Source organism: Xiphophorus maculatus, chromosome 16 (genome assembly GCF_002775205.1).
Source record: "Xiphophorus maculatus strain JP 163 A chromosome 16, X_maculatus-5.0-male, whole genome shotgun sequence".
In the NCBI taxonomy this organism is placed as follows: Eukaryota; Metazoa; Chordata; class Actinopteri; order Cyprinodontiformes; family Poeciliidae; genus Xiphophorus; species Xiphophorus maculatus.
In genome coordinates this window covers 24002245-24018143 of record NC_036458.1, presented here as the reverse complement: position 1 = coordinate 24018143, position 15899 = coordinate 24002245, and the positions used below count along the sequence as shown (strand labels likewise).

Below are 15899 nucleotides of genomic sequence, written 5' to 3'. Positions count from 1 at the left end.
CATTTGAAAGTAACAAACTACATCCCCCGAAAAACAATAGAAAAATGGTTAACGTTACTTGATATGAACTTTTAACGCAGCAGATTCGCTTAGGTTTTGGTCGAGGAAAATAAATATCACTTTTATGCTTATTCATGCGGCCGAAAACATTTGTTTAATTCTTTTTAAAATTTACTGAAAACGTGTTCACCAGTTGTACACATATTCAATATACAACATAGTATGATGAACTATTTCTAGGAAAAGTTGATTTGTAATTTTACTTCATGAATTTAAACCACAAAATGCACGACGCTGTTTATCAACCTAAGTATAAAAACGTATATATATACTGTATATATACTGTATATATATATATATATATATATATATATATATATATATATATATATATATATATATATTAATCGTATATTGAATATGTGTACAACTCAGCTAAATTTAGTTGAAAATTTGAAGAAAGACTTTGAAGTTGATTGTCACAAATACTCTTCACCCAAACGGTGGTTCTACAAAGTGTTGAACCAGTGGGACTGAATATGCATCGTCCATTTTTCTGAATAGAGAAACCCATGTATGATTTTCCTTCCTCTTTATGAGTGTGCACTATGTTGTGTTGGTCTGTCCCTTTCCAAAGTCCAGTATGATACGCTAGTTCCCTGGAGGACGACATCTTTCATGCATGCAGATGTGAATAGTCAAACTATTCTTCACAATTACCCAACAATGAAAAATACAAATTGTTTTGCAGAAGCTAAAACTTAAGTCTGGACACTATTTATGCCTCACCTCACTTTAATAAAGTTCACTGCATGATGTCACTTTAAATATGGTAGTATTCTTTAGTTATTCTCTCCCAAACTCAGGAATTTTGCTCTTTTATCATTTATTTGACCTGCGTTTGTTTTGCGTTCCTGCTCATTGATATTTCTTTTGCTGTTGAACAAAGAAATGTGTTGGGAGTATCCAATCAACACCTTTAGTTTTCTAGATCAAAGCATAGAATAATCAACACTGAGGCTTTCCCAATAGATGGGAAAAATAAATAATAGAAAAAGTTTTTCTGTCATTATTATGGATGATGCAATGAAGTGGAACATAAGCCCCTGGAGACATGGTGAGAATCATCTGAAGTTCTGTCATAAACTAGCAGAGAGAACGTGGCCTGTCTGTAGATGGCAGCACCAGAGGACAAAAACATTCTATTTAAATCACAACCTACCAGTAACTGTTCATTCTTTTGTTCTGTTTCAGTTAAAACAATATCATTGTCTTATTTTAGATAAATATAAAACACAATACACAGGGAAAAATTGCAGTAGAATTCAGTCAAATTAAATCAACCTTTAGAGTTCTAAACTAGAAATTAATCGCTCAATGTAGGATTATTGAGCGATTAGGATCATTATTTCTGTTCAGTGTATGGCTTTATTTGGAGATATGAAATAAGGTGCAGAAGAAGAATAAAGGGGGGTAATGACATGGATATGGATCAAAACAATGTTACAACGATCAAGATCAGATCATTCATTTGTTAAATCCCTAGAACTGACAAGTCAACATACTTTTTTTTACCCTGACTGCACTTAAAAATGAATGTCAAAAGAAAACCATCAAGCATGTCAGAGACAAACACCACACAAGAACCAAGAGCTTTGTTTCAAGTTAAAAATTTTATCATTTTTATATTGCATTAGAATCCCATTACAGAAAGAATCATTAAGGAAATTCTGCTTCATTTACACCATAAGAAAAAAAACAACAAACCAGTAGTAAAATAATTATCTACAGAAGATGTGCAACTCTGGTGGAACCTTCATCCTCACTGTTTGGAGATTAGAGTTTCAGCTCTTCATTCTGAGAGTTTCCTCTCATACAAAGTTTACAATGAGGCACAACAATGCAAACACATTTAAAGAAACCGTATTTCTTGTGATATGGTTTTGTGGAGAAGTGATGAGCAGTCAATATCTTATCTGTAATAGGCAACTATGAACAGATTCCCTTTTACCCCTACCATTTTATGATTTTTTAACTGTGCAAAGCTAATCATCAAAAACTATCAGGTCATGTTTGCAACTTTTGCACACGGATTATTATTTTTAGTGTTCTCCAGGACAAGATGACTTTCATCTTAAGTGACCACAGAATTAGGCTGACTTAAGCAGCCTAGAAGTTGAATGAAAATAATTTTAAATCCAAATTTGCCAGGGGTGTGAATAATTTGGGGTTTCAATGAAACTTTATAACAAACAGTATTCTCCTTCGACAAGGTATTCTGTTTGGGTCATTGATTTTCAAATATACCAGATTCTGACTGTTTAAACCCAAAATAACCCGGAGCAAATCCACTGCTGATAAACAACCGCATTTTGCTTACAGAGTAGTCTGATTATGAGGTTAGTGGAAACCACTGCTTGTCAAAACTGAAAAAATTTTCTACGATGGGTTGGAATAGATATACAATTCATGCAAAGCGTTCGACGGCAGACAGCTTTTTTTTTTCTTTTCCTTTCAAACGGACACAAAATAACCAAAACGTACAAAATGATCAGCAACCATTTAAGGTTGCTTCAAGTTGTCAGAATCTTCTGTTTTAGTCCAAGTCCTGCAGTTGGACTGACTCAACAGGAAGCACACGGCCTCTCAATCTCAGAAAACCCAAACTGGGCCTTTAAATCAACATTGTAACAGCCAATGTTCACTCCTAGTCAAGTTTCCACCTGGCATGGGAAATAATAATAACCATTAAGTAGATGTTAATGTCATTTTGTTAAGATTTCATCACAGTAAGTCCTCATCACACTAGCTGAACAATGCTTGTTGCCAGTAAGGACAGCTTGAAAGTAGGTCATATAGTCCCACCTCAAAACAACCAGCCTATCACTTTTAAGATACCTTAACTGAAACAAAAGTTTGCATCAGAGGAATAGAGAACACATTCAGGAAGAAATTTCTGAAATTAGAAACTTAATGCCAGTGCAGCAGCCCCACTCCAACAGCACATCCATCCCTGTCCTACCAGCAGCGCTAGCTCTCCAGTAGTCCATGCTGAGGGGTGGGACGACCAGCGTGCAGTCCTGTCCAAAACTATTCACAACCCGAATCTTTACCATGGTGAGATTACTAACATTTATGGCTTTTGTAGGGATTTTCTGTAAGAGACCAACACAGAGAATTGTAGAGTTTTTTGGGGTTTTTTTTATAATCAAATGCATTGTTTTGTTTCTTTTTCCGTATAATGAACTATTGGTTGGTCTACCACATAAAATTCCTATAAAAGACATTTAAAGTTGAGATTGTAATGTTTCAAAAAGGTCATGTTGTTCAAAGGGTATGAATATTTCTGCATGGTACTGAACGTGTGTCATGGAAAACAGGTTAGTTTGTCAGAATCCTCATTAAAGTGCACACGCTTGCAATAAAGCAGCCTTGAGGACCAAACAAAAGACTTCAAACGTTTAGCATAATCAACTCAACTGTTCAAAAATACGACCAAGCCCCCGCCCCCAAAAAACAAAAAAAAATCAATAAAGCACAAACACCCAAACCATTCCATAATGCCGGTTCTTCACACACTACTTATATAAAATATCTTGGCAAATATCTTGGCAAAGAAAAATATCCCTCAGAGTAGTAAAAAAATCTAGTAATGCTCCCTGGTGAGATTAATAAAAAAATTATTAAAAAACACTAAGGAAAAGTCAAGTTCTTTGAATCTAGCCACTTCTGCAGCTGTAAAGAGAATTTGATTTGATTTCTCTAAGCTGTTTTGGTGTTAAAAGTTATTTTTACATTAAATATGTGCAACTTCAACAGCTCATTTCTGATATCAGTAGTTGTCATAACAAATATTCTCATGAATGCACTTCTACACTGAATAAATATGAACTTGCTTGGTAAATACGAACATTTTGAAACACAAAATGTCTGTTTTGAAGTTTTTCAGTTTTCATGGATCCAACCACATGGGATAACGGCCGACAGTAACAGTAGAAATGTGGAGTGTCTGATCTACATTCCTGTTCATGAAAATATTATAACATTAGAATTCTGTCAAACTCAAGCTTGTTCTTCAGGTTTCACCTTTCATTACTAAATTCAATTTATTATTTTCTACTGCTATTTTTTAGTTACAAATATGCATGTTAATTATTATAGCTCAGAAGGTTCTATAGAAATATAACAGAACTTTTTTAAAACATTACATGTATGTCAATGTAATGCTGCATTCTATCATTCATTTTGCATGAGCCTATTATTTGTCATGGATTATGACTTTATAAATGACTAGAGTAGTGGTCACAAGTTTAGAACTAATCATTGTGGGCAGGGGATTGATCTGAATTTGGGTGTTTTAACGATTCACTTATTTTTTTCCAAGGCAGAATTTTGATAAAATTAACTGCCAACATTTTTAAAAACAGGAATCGGACGGAAAATAATGGATTTATTGTAGATTTTCTCTTATCCACACTGGGTTTTAGGGGGATGTAGACAAATTCACCTCAACTTGTGGCGGTGAAGGTTCAAGAAGACCTCTGATCTAGACAAAGCTGAAGCTTAATAACCTATATTTACTTTTTACAAGTATGACAAAAAAGAAAAAATTCCCTCAGCACCTCTGGACAGACTGACTTCCAGAGCAATGAAGAATCTATGGAGGATTACAGGTTAACACTAGTCGTATACTATTTCTGAACTAGTATGTATGTACATCCTAGAGCAGTGGTCCCCAACCACCGGGCCGCGCAAGAAATAATGAACTACTTCCGGATCTTCTATTTTGAAAATCCTAAACCGGATTTTACCGGTTACGTCTTGCGCGTCAAAATTGAGCCAACTTGCAGGAGAATGAGCATGCGCGCCCACCCACCACCCCCACCCGGTCCGCAGCAAAATTGAGAAGGGCTGACCGGTCCGCGCGACTAAAAAGGTTGGGGACCGCTGTCCTAGAGGCTGTGTGGATTGGAGAAAGTCTGCAATAAATTCCAAGCTGAAGTTGTTTGTTGCATAATTACACAACCCTGGAAAAAGGAGGACTCAAATAAATGAATGAACAACAATAATAACCCATGATGAGTGGATGTAAACATGCAAATTACCTTTCCTCAGTGATTCTGTCGGACTGATCTGGTGGTCCAGGTTTTACAAGGACATCATCATTTTATGTGAAGTAAATCATTCTATCCTTCTGTTCATAGATGCAAATATTTATGTTGATGTATCAGAGATGAAAATGGCCCAATCTAAACATGTCAACTTGGGTGTTTATTGGAAAGTCTTCGAAACAGTTCCATGTGTGATGAGCCTACATCTCCAACCCAAAAGCCACCAAGTGTCTTTACCAACAGAGAGGTAAAGGCAGAAGAGAGGAAGACTGGTAGAAATGCACTGATCTGAGTTCACAGTGAGTCACACAGAGGGACTGGTTGGGTTGTTTTGGCATCCTGAAACATTGAAATGAGAGATAAAAGCTGCCCAGGTGGCCTTCTGCAGAGGCTGGACTCCAAGTGTCTCAGTTTAGCACATGTTAGACTGGCTGTGTGTGCAGGACGGATGGAGAACACATGGACATGCAGTGGACCTATCTCCCACTCAGATCAACCTCTTGGCCTTCAGGCTGCCTCTCCTGCTCAGCCTCTACCTGCTCTGGGTTCCCATGGAGACCTGGTGGTCTGAAGCAGGCCTCGGCATGCTCCGCTGTCTCGGGTGGAGACATGGACATGGAAGGGTGGATGTTGGGGCTCACGGTGAAGCTCTCCTCTCTGGATGACTCGTCAGCTGGTCCGACGGAGCTGGTCTCACTCATCGAGTCAGAACCCGCACCTGGGCGCCGAAATAACCTCTGACCTGTGACAGGAATCATGTGTTGACGTCATCAGAGAACGAACAGGAAGTTTCCTTAAAACAAAAAGTTTTCTAAAAAAAATGGAATCCTAAAACTTGGCACTTGAAGCTAATTAAGATAAGATTTATTTGTCATTGTCATCAACAGATTACAACAAGATTGAGATTTGCTCGACTCGAGTTAAGATGCAGGTTATGTGTATATACATAATATACAAAGATAAAGAAATAAATAGTACAAAATGAGAAATTATAGATTTCTGTGGTAATTTTCCAGGTCAATATTCACTGTACACATGAAAGTCATGAACAATGACTGGCTTTTATTATCTGTGAAGCACACAATGAAAACCAGCTGACAACACAAAGAGGAACAGCAGGAATGGACCTTACCAAGCTCCGCCCACAACCGACCCACGTGACCGCAAGTCTCACAAGCAAAGCCTCGCAGCTCGTTGTTTCTATGTAAACATGACTCGATTGGTGCATCATTTCTACTGGATTTTCACAATATATCAGCTACTAAATGGACAGAGGAACTAACAAGTTCATGTCATCATCTGGGAGGAGGTTACTGGTTTCTCAGTCACAAGCTGGTTGCAAACCTGAGGCCAGCAGGTGTCAGTCAGTTATGGTAGATCTGAACTTTGACCTCAATATGAGAAGCTACAGACTGATAGGAGGAACCAAAGAGCTCTGTAAAGGTAAAGGCAAATCTTCTGAAGCTGGGATATAATTAATTTAATTTCACATAATTACCACGGTAGAAGCCATTTGTTTGTTAAAATTTTATGAAATATATTTGTTCTATTTGATGTTGTGAATGACGTAAACTCACAAACGAACGAGGTAATTAGTCCAACGTTTAGAAACTACAGCGGCTGTAAATCGCCACAGCAAAGGGAAACAAAAGTAAAATAACCTGAACAGGTGATCAACTCAAAATCACTCCTACCTTTTTACTCTCTCTCTCTCTTTGTAGTTTAAGCACACCCGTTACCGTGACAACTGCCTGCGCCCCGCAAGACGAGCAAAGATTAAGTTAAAAACATAACATTCAGCCTGTTATGATATCAAGTTTCCAGGCTTGATATTTATTTCTCGATTATTAATCAGCGCTTCCCTGAACACAGCGATGGTTGATGGACTAGCTGTACTTGGTGCTAGCGTGGCTAACACGAGTTACAGTTTAGTCCAAAGGCTTTTCTGCTAGAATAAAATCTTTAGTGTATGTCAGATACAGACACATTGCATATTGATCTGTTTAGCTAACGTAAGACTGTGTAGCAGACAGGCTTCAAGGTGTAGAAGTTGTATCAGTTCTGCCATTATGCTGTACTTGGCTAACGGGAAGCTAAGTGTGTTTGTGAGACGGCCACGCACGTGATCACGTAGAATGGGCATCAGCCAATGAAAAGCGGCCCCTCTGGTAAGGTTCATGGCACTGGATTGTATCACTTTTCCTAATGAGCTTAGGGTGATTTCACACCTGATGGTCTGCCAGACCAAAGCTACAACATTTGTTCCATTTTCAGCTGGTTCTTTTTCACACTGCACTGTCAGATGAACCAAATCTTTGAAAAACCTGACCCCCCCTCACCTGTTCTATTTAGGTCTTAAATGTCTTACTTGAAAGCAAAGTGGAACTTATATTTGTTTGTGTCCACAGACTTGGTGAATAAAACTTCTGTGATGCTGTTTGTTCTCTGTTGTTCTCTTCACACAGCAGCTGCACTTCTCCTCAGACTAATTTAAAGACAGGTGGGCTCTTTTTACTGTTTCTGGGGCAACGTCGGCTTTATTTACCATCTTTGTGTTGGTCAGTCACATAAAATCTCAATAAAACAAACTTAAGTTTGTAATTATAACGCAAGAAAATATGCAAAGGTTTTAAATTGCAAGACACTAAACATACATTTGCTCCTGTTCTTGTCCTGTCCAATGCTTTTTTTAAGACTGTTGTACTGTTTGTAGTAGAACAGAAGACACTGTGTATGCCTCTAGACAGATGTAAAGTTGTATGAAAACCTGTCCTTTTTTGACCAATAGAGTTTTAGGAAGATGGATCTTTATCTTTTAGAAAAAGTCTTTCTATATGTGTCTTGAAGCAGACATTTGAACATTAATTTACTGTTCCAAAAAACAAAAAAATTCTGTTGTTTCATAAAAGTGGTACATAACAGCAAGTGACCTACCTGACAGTCTCTTAGCTGAAAGGATGGGGGTGTCTTGGAGGGACGTCCTGCCTGCCTGGACTTTGGTGGAGTAAGTCACGTCTGTGGAATCCAGAGAACCTGAGGACCAAAGAGGTTAAATCAACATGTCTGCTGTCCAAACAATCACATCAAAAACCTTTACAGTAAGGCTCTACTTTATTGAAGACTACCACAATAACATACTTTTGCTACATCCACATGGTAGTCTTCTAAAAAAAAATAGGCATCTATCCATCTACCCATAAATAAAACGAGTCAGCTGTCTGTCGGCCTCCGTCTTGTAACTACATGGAAGGTTCTGGGTCTGACATCGCCACGCCAACGGTACTGGATTGTATGCATGTGCTGATAGCACCACAATAAAGAGGAAAGTACAAAAATGAAAGAGAGATTCAACTGACCCCATCTTTATTGAAGGCAAATATTTTGACTCATTTTGTTTTTTACTGAAATCCATGGAAAACCGAGCCCTACATGAGCTTCACTGTGTTCAAGGTTCGCCAAATGAAAATTGTGCACTTCAAAAACACTGCAAGTGGAGCCAAGGTCTGCTGTGCATTTCGATACAGAGCTCTGCGAGGCGTGTGGCATCTGTGGCTGTGTTTTCATAAAGAAAGACACTCAGACAGAAATGCTTTGTTTCCACTATTTGTCTTTTATATCTGCAGGCATTAGTAGGGAACGCTTATCCAGTATGTTCATACGAAGTGGTGAGGAATTATGTCACTTTTGCATTATTCTTCACTATGAAGATTGTCAAATGGCTAAAAACTTCTGGATGAAAAATGCCACGTCATGGTCAGAGGAAGCCATCTGCAGGAAGGTGTGGCACTCTCTCTGTGAACACTTTGTAAAACCTAAATGGTAAATATTCTGTACTTGTATATCGCTCTATCAAGTCCAAATGACACTAAGGGGCTTCACACTACATTCAGGCAATCAACATACACACATTCACACTGATGGTGGTGACCTACTGGGATGTAGCCACAGCTGCCCTGAGGCAGACTGACAGTGGCCAGGCTGCCATGCACTGGCGCCACCTGCTGGGCCCTCTGACCAGCGGCAGCAGACATGGTGAGTGAAGTGTCTTGCCCAAGGACACAATCGACGAGGGCAGTTACTCCATTGTGCCCTGCCTCTGCTCTCCTCCTGGTCCGTCCACCTTCAGCATCTCTGCTTTTCCCCGTTCTGATGTCTCTCTCATTCACACACACTCAGTCTCCAGAACAGGGGTGATCACACTTTTTCAGCATGCAATCTATTTATAAAATGACCAAGTCCAAATGATCTTCCTTCTACAAAATTGAACAACATACATTTCACAAAAACCCTAAAGCATACATTTATTTATAAATACATTGAGCATTCTTTGTATGTTTAATTCTGTATGAAAGTGATAAGTTTATGTCTTCTTACTCTGTCCAGCTCTCTCACTTATTATTGACCATTTCTTAAGCTTAAGAAAAAAAAACGAGGGCTAAAAATTGGAGGTAACACGTTAACTAGCTAGTTCTGCTGCACCTAACGCAGCAAAACTAGCTTCTTTTTCTTTTTGGTTATAATGTCAGTTGGCAAACAAGTAAAGGAAACATTATGGCCACCAACTGGTAATGTGGCCCTGTATATCAATCAACTGATGGGATGAACGACAGGCCGACGTCTATTTATTTTATGTCATACGGTCTACCCACTCTACAGTCACCATCGACGTATTGAGCACTCCTGCTCCAGAACATGTCTGCAGTCAGTAAAGTACCTGCTGCCAGGTTAAAAGTCCTTCCCTTTATGGAGCTTTCAACTGGAGAAAACCAATTCAGCACAGAGCCGACCACAGGAAGCTGTCTCAGCATTCCCTAGAACACACAGATTCAGAGTTAGTGGAGACAATGCAACAAATGAAGAGGACATGTGGAGAGCCTTAGCAGCTGCATTGAGCACATCTGTTCTGTTAACACAAGCAGACACACCTCCTCCAGGAGTTTGTCCTCGTTGGCCTTCTGCAGCTGCAGCTCTGCCTCCAGGATGCCCTTCCTCACACGCTCTGTCATGTTCTCCAGTATCTGCAGAGGACAGAATCACAACTATTGAAGGGCTGTAGAAAACAACACGAGGCACTAAATTCAGTCCAATTCTATGCTTTGTGCTCTGAGTGACACCATGGCTTATTATTTATTTAACATTATATTTAAAATTCCTAATTGCACTTTCTGGACCATTTGAAAGAAGGTTTGCTGCAGTTTATTTTACATTTTTGACCAACGTAGTCAACCTGTTGTATTTGTTAGCTTCAGTTTTTTATTATTTATTTTCCATTGGCTGCTCTACTTCTAATTACACTAACTGAACAAATGAAAGTTGTGCTGTTTTTACATGTTTGACCAAGGCGCTGAAGCTACTGGTGTGTTTGAGTGAGCTGAACTGGTACAGAGTGATAAAAAAAATTGTAATTCAGTACATTTATGTCTGTGTTTAAAAAACTAAATGCTTTGAGTCAATTCTGTTTTTCTGTCCAATACCAAACCTCTGGCCAATACTAAATCTTAGATATCAGTTATCTGTATCAGAAGTGAAAAACATGGATCAGTGCTTCTCTAGTTTCTGTGTTGTTTCCTTCTACTTGGTGTAGTGCCCCCACAGGTTTTTCATTTGACTCTGCAGTGTGAAAGCAAACTGCACCAGCTATAAATGTAATACATGTTATAGCTTTGGTCCCCAATTAAACTGAGTCTACTGGACAACCAGGTAGGAAAACATCATCCATCTGCCTTCATGTATCCCATAGAACGAACAGAGTAGTTACCCTTCCGCTTTCCTCTATGTCTCTTCCCAGTGTAGATATTGTGTCCACCAGCTCTGACACATCAACATCATCTGTCACCATGCCCACAAAGATGCAGTTTTCTTCCATCACAAACTCAGGGCCTGATATAGGATAAAAGGAGAAAGGAAAAAGATTAAATATAAAACACAATGTACCAGATTGGGGCACAGATGTTGAGGAACCTACCAGTGGAGAAAACGATGTCTGTGTCAAGCTCTTGTAGTTTCGTCAGCAGTGCATCGTTGACTTTCTTCTGCTCCTGTTTCCTCCTGCCCTCATCTGCTCCTTCAGCCTGGGATTCATACCTGGACATCATCACATGCTCAGAAAGGTGCAAAATGTCCAAACTTGCTTTTTCACCTCCATACCCGTTTGTTTTCACTGAGCCTGTCTGACCGAGTGGACGACAGTAAATGAAGAACAAGCCACTTTTATTGCATAGCATCATTCAGCAGATGGTCTGGGTTTCTACAGCCTCTTTATTTACATACAGGCTGATCAGACTACCAATAAAAAGGTTGTGTTTAAAAGGTTGTGTTCAATATCACGATAATAAAATGCAGTGTTTATCATCTTCTAAAATGACTTACATCTAACAGCAAATACATTCAACCACTCAGCAGATTCCACAGCTCCTATACTTTACAAATCTACTCTTTGCTCTGCTGCCATATTTTGTCAGTCTTTGTTCTCCCCTCTTGTAAATGTGCCATACTCATCCAGTGGTTTTCTATGATTTTAACACTGAACAAGCTAACTAAAGCTTTCAGAGTTTCGACCTCTTTGGGTTTTGGTCATTTTTCTTAATATGGAACACTCTGACGTTGGCGGAAAGTGCTGGAAGGTTCACTCCTGGGAAGACCAACAGCTGTGTTAACTGTTTTTTGGTTTTTTTTAAGGTCGCTCCTGATGTTTTCTCTTCATCATGTTAATAATTATTTTTCATGAAGCACAGAGGAAGTCAGAAAGGAAATGCTTGGAGGAAAAAAATTTACATTGTGGAATTGTTTCACAAAAATGTGTTTGTAAGCTTGGGGGTTAGATGCAAATAACTTAAGAACCTGATAGAGTCCAGTTAACTTTTCATAACTTGACAAAAGACAATTAAAAGACAATGCTCCTTTAGGTTGCTATGACAGCAGCTAGTGTGGGGTAACGTCTTTAACTAAAACAAGGAAAACCTGAGAGGAATGCCTGAACAACTGGTCAGTCACTGGAACACCATCTTATTTTCTCGGTTTGACAGCAATTTGGTAAAATAAATAAATGAACAATTAATTAAAATAAATTAAAATGTATTAATTAGAATTAATTTAAAAATGTAACTAACTAAATAAGTAAATAATAAAATGGACTGATTGATGGATGCATGGATTGATATTTCATGTGGCTTTGTAAAGATCCTGTTGATCAAACTTAATCTTTTATCAACAGGATAAAAGATTAAAGATTAAACTGAGTGAAGCAGAACCCAGCAGGCCAGACAGCTTACCGAAAGGCTCCCAGACCAGGCCAGCTCAGCTCCTCTATGTATGTGAGTGACGGTGCGTGGCGGTGGGTCTCCTCCCTGAAGTCCTGTCTTAAGTTCATTGTGGCTGACATCATCGGCACCAGCTCCAGGAGTTTCTGCACCACCTCATCAACATCCTCCTGCTGGGTTCCCAGCACTGGTGGGAAAAGCCAGAAAAGTGTTCATTTCCGCACTCTTCTAGCACTTAGAGTAGACGCCTAAAAGCAATGTCTTCTCAGCGATGCATAGGTGTTCATGTTACCTGCAGCTGTGAGGAGGGGGCTGAAACGCACACAGGTCCCTTCATCTTCCAGCTCCACCACATCCACTCCACTAGAGGGAATCAGCTGAGCAAGCTGCTCACCCATCTGCATTCAGACCAGTATAGAATATTCTGCGCTGGTTAGGCCGCTAAAAACATTCATACTGTAGATGTGTGGTAAAATATGTGGTGGTAAGAAGCTCGGAAAAATCTTCATTCTTTATATGATGCCCTAAAATGAGCAGTTTTGACTGGATGATGTAAACGTTTCATATCAGACGATATAGATAACTATTGATTGATTTTTTTGTTTTTAATATCTGAAATATGACCTTAACTCTACGCGGCAATTTATCATTGTTAAGCAGTTATGAGTCATGGTGACAAAACCTTAAACTGCTACAGAGCCAGTAACTCAACAGGTTGTTGCTAGGTAACCAAAGAGTGAGTGAGCGAGTTGATGCCACCAATCTTGTTTAACTCGCCAAGAGAGGTTGAACGGCTAACGCCTTTTCTCTGAATGCATTTCCCAGAATGCTGTGCAGGTCTGGATCAGAGTTCAGTGAAATTATTGAATATTATATCAGATGCATTATCTATTGATATTGAGTCTATCACGACATATATTGTTACCGATTTCTTCTCTATCGTTAATGCAGGACACACAAAGTTTAAATTTTTTTTCTTTCTCATATCATGACCTTTAACCCTGGCGTTTCTAAAACTACAAGGAAAAACTCACCCATCCGTTGAAGGTATCCAGCACCTCCTTCTCTCCAGCACACAAACCGTCCACAGACCCCCCACTGCCTCCTTACACACAACAGATGAGGAAACAAAGGATATGAAATTATTACAATGCTTTCATCAAATTGGGTCAAGTCACCATTCAAACATTTAGAATTTGAATTCTGATTCATTACTAAACAGCACCATCTGGTGGTTAGCTTATGAAAACATGTTCAAATAAATGTAAAAACTGATTTCTCATATTTCCATCAGTCAGTAAGACACTTGCTTTTTGGGACCATCTCAGAATTGCTTCCAGTCTCCCTTGACTTGCCAAAACTCTGAAAAGTTCATTGGAGGATATTGCTGGCAGTTTGTCTGCTCTGAACAGTCTACAACCTCTGCTGCTCTAGATGATTCTCTTTCATATGAGTAAAAAAGGAAAGTAAGTTCCTGTTGATGTGGTGAATGGATGGTGATAAACCTGCTCAAAGCTGAGGAGAAGCTGAAAGTAGATCTCATTGGATTCCCTAACACCATCAACCAGGTCTTTGTGTTAGCACAAGTGGAAGGTGTTTGACCGTGGGAACCTGGACTCTCACAACATGTCCTATGGATGTTTGGTGGCGGTGAACTCGACAGGTTGTTATTGATAAGGCAATGATTTTTTTAACCAAAAAGGTACATTTGGCAGCTACTTCATACTGACTTTTGGGGAAAAGGTGTAGCCGAGTTTTGATGCATCGTTTTATGAAAGGCGCCCACTGGACATTCCGTACACTCAGGCATGGAGCCCCACCATTTCAGAAGATCTTTCTTGTTAGGTGTAAAGGATGTATACTTGTAGAGCAATTGATCAAAACCCCAGAGTGCATCACACTACATTCACTCAGGGCTTATGGCACCAAAATACATTACAGATCTACGAGACCTTTCAGATCTTCTGGTTCTGGTTCTGCTCTGCATCCCCAAAAACAATGCCAAACATGGAGACGCAGCATTCAGCTTCTATGCACCACAAATCTGGAACAAACTTCCAGAAAACTGCAAAACAGCTGAAACACTGAGTTCCTTTATATCTAGACTAAAAACTCACCTGTCTAGAGCTGCTTTTGATTAGCAGTAAATGAAACATTCATCGACATATTTGATGTATTGTATTGTGTATTGATGATTGTGATGATGGCATCTGACAAAATGTAATGTCTATTACTTGTTTTCAAAGTTGGTGACTTTATGTTGTTGTCATGATGTAAAGGACGCCGAACTGCCTTGTTGCTAAAATGTGCTATGCAAGTAAAGTTGACTTGATTTGATGATGGCAAGCTACTGCACAGCTGCCATGCAGCGGCACCACTGGGCCCTCTGACTACTGTCAGCTGAAGTGACATGTTGTGCAGAATGCAACAACTTTACCAGCATTCGATTCCTGGGAAAACTTAAACAGCACGACAGGAGAGTTTTGTTCATCTTCGACCTGTTGAACACACAAGAATATGGATCAGGCTCTGGAAACACATGTTCTAATACCACAACACCTTCTCGTTATCATGCAAGACATGTTAGTTGAAAAGGTGCGATGTGCTGCAGCTCGAGTAAACACCGACTGCATGACAGTTGTAAGTAAATGTCCCATACAGTGTTTGAAATGTCACACTGCTCTGTATGTTGGTGGTGGATCGAGCCTTTGGCTCAGAGTGAAATGGAGCGTATCAAGCTAAAGTCAAACCTACAACTCTGAAATCACAGCTGCATAGATGGATTAGTTCCTCAAAGTAAGATCTGATCACCAACTGTCATAAATAAGCTAACTAAGCTCTCCATGACTTCAGTTTTAAATGTCTTCATAGTCTGGCATCCCACGCCTCTCAGGATTGCTGAATTTCAGCTGAAAGTCCCTGATCTAGGCTGAAGACTGGAGATAACAGAGCATCTGAGGTGGCTGCTCCTCAACTCCAGAGGGCTTTTCATCTTTTTAAAGATTTTATTCTTCCTTGGCTTTTGATCTGGTTAATCGTAACTCTCACAAAATATGTTTTATTTGCACAGTAAGTCTGTATGTTATGCTTTTTATCTGTTATTTTCTGTACTATATTTTAGTATAATTATTAACCACTGTAGACTTGTTCAGTTTTAGTTGTTTTTAAAAGTGTTTTAGAAATAAATCATAAATGGTTTTAATATCCATTTCAACTAGGGCAGCAGCTAATGATTATTTTAGTAATTTCAGATAAGCCTGCTGTTTGTGTATTTGTGGAAAAAACTAACTTTGCCATGAAAACATTCCTTAAACTCAAGGGGGAACTATTTTAACTGAGCATCATAGTTCAGTCATCCGCTCCTGATTGCAGCATTCACAGTGCATGTCTGAGGTAAACCGCATTTGTATAAAAAAGAATTAGCTGATTGGACAAAATATTCTCAACATAACTAAAGCTCTGTGTCAGTGTTGTGTTCAAGACCACCTAACCCGAGACCAAGACAAGACCAAGACCAGAGTGTATCGAG

General features: G+C 39.2%; 1 protein-coding gene across 1 annotated transcript in view; it reads right to left on the bottom strand.

The window, feature by feature from the left end:
- Window positions 1-1660: 1660 nt before the first annotated feature.
- Window positions 1661-15899, bottom strand: part of pdxdc1 (pyridoxal dependent decarboxylase domain containing 1) — a 32625-nt gene continuing 18386 nt past the window's right edge. The window contains exons 14-23 of the mRNA XM_023348877.1: window positions 14808-14868; window positions 13405-13475; window positions 12663-12768; window positions 12383-12557; window positions 11077-11195; window positions 10870-10991; window positions 10037-10129; window positions 9826-9922; window positions 8046-8144; window positions 1661-5853 (exon numbers count right to left, since the gene is read on the bottom strand). Of these exons, the coding sequence (XP_023204645.1) occupies window positions 5588-5853; window positions 8046-8144; window positions 9826-9922; window positions 10037-10129; window positions 10870-10991; window positions 11077-11195; window positions 12383-12557; window positions 12663-12768; window positions 13405-13475; window positions 14808-14868 (1209 nt within the window). The 3' untranslated portion in view covers window positions 1661-5587. The remainder of the gene's footprint in view (window positions 5854-8045; window positions 8145-9825; window positions 9923-10036; window positions 10130-10869; window positions 10992-11076; window positions 11196-12382; window positions 12558-12662; window positions 12769-13404; window positions 13476-14807; window positions 14869-15899) is intronic.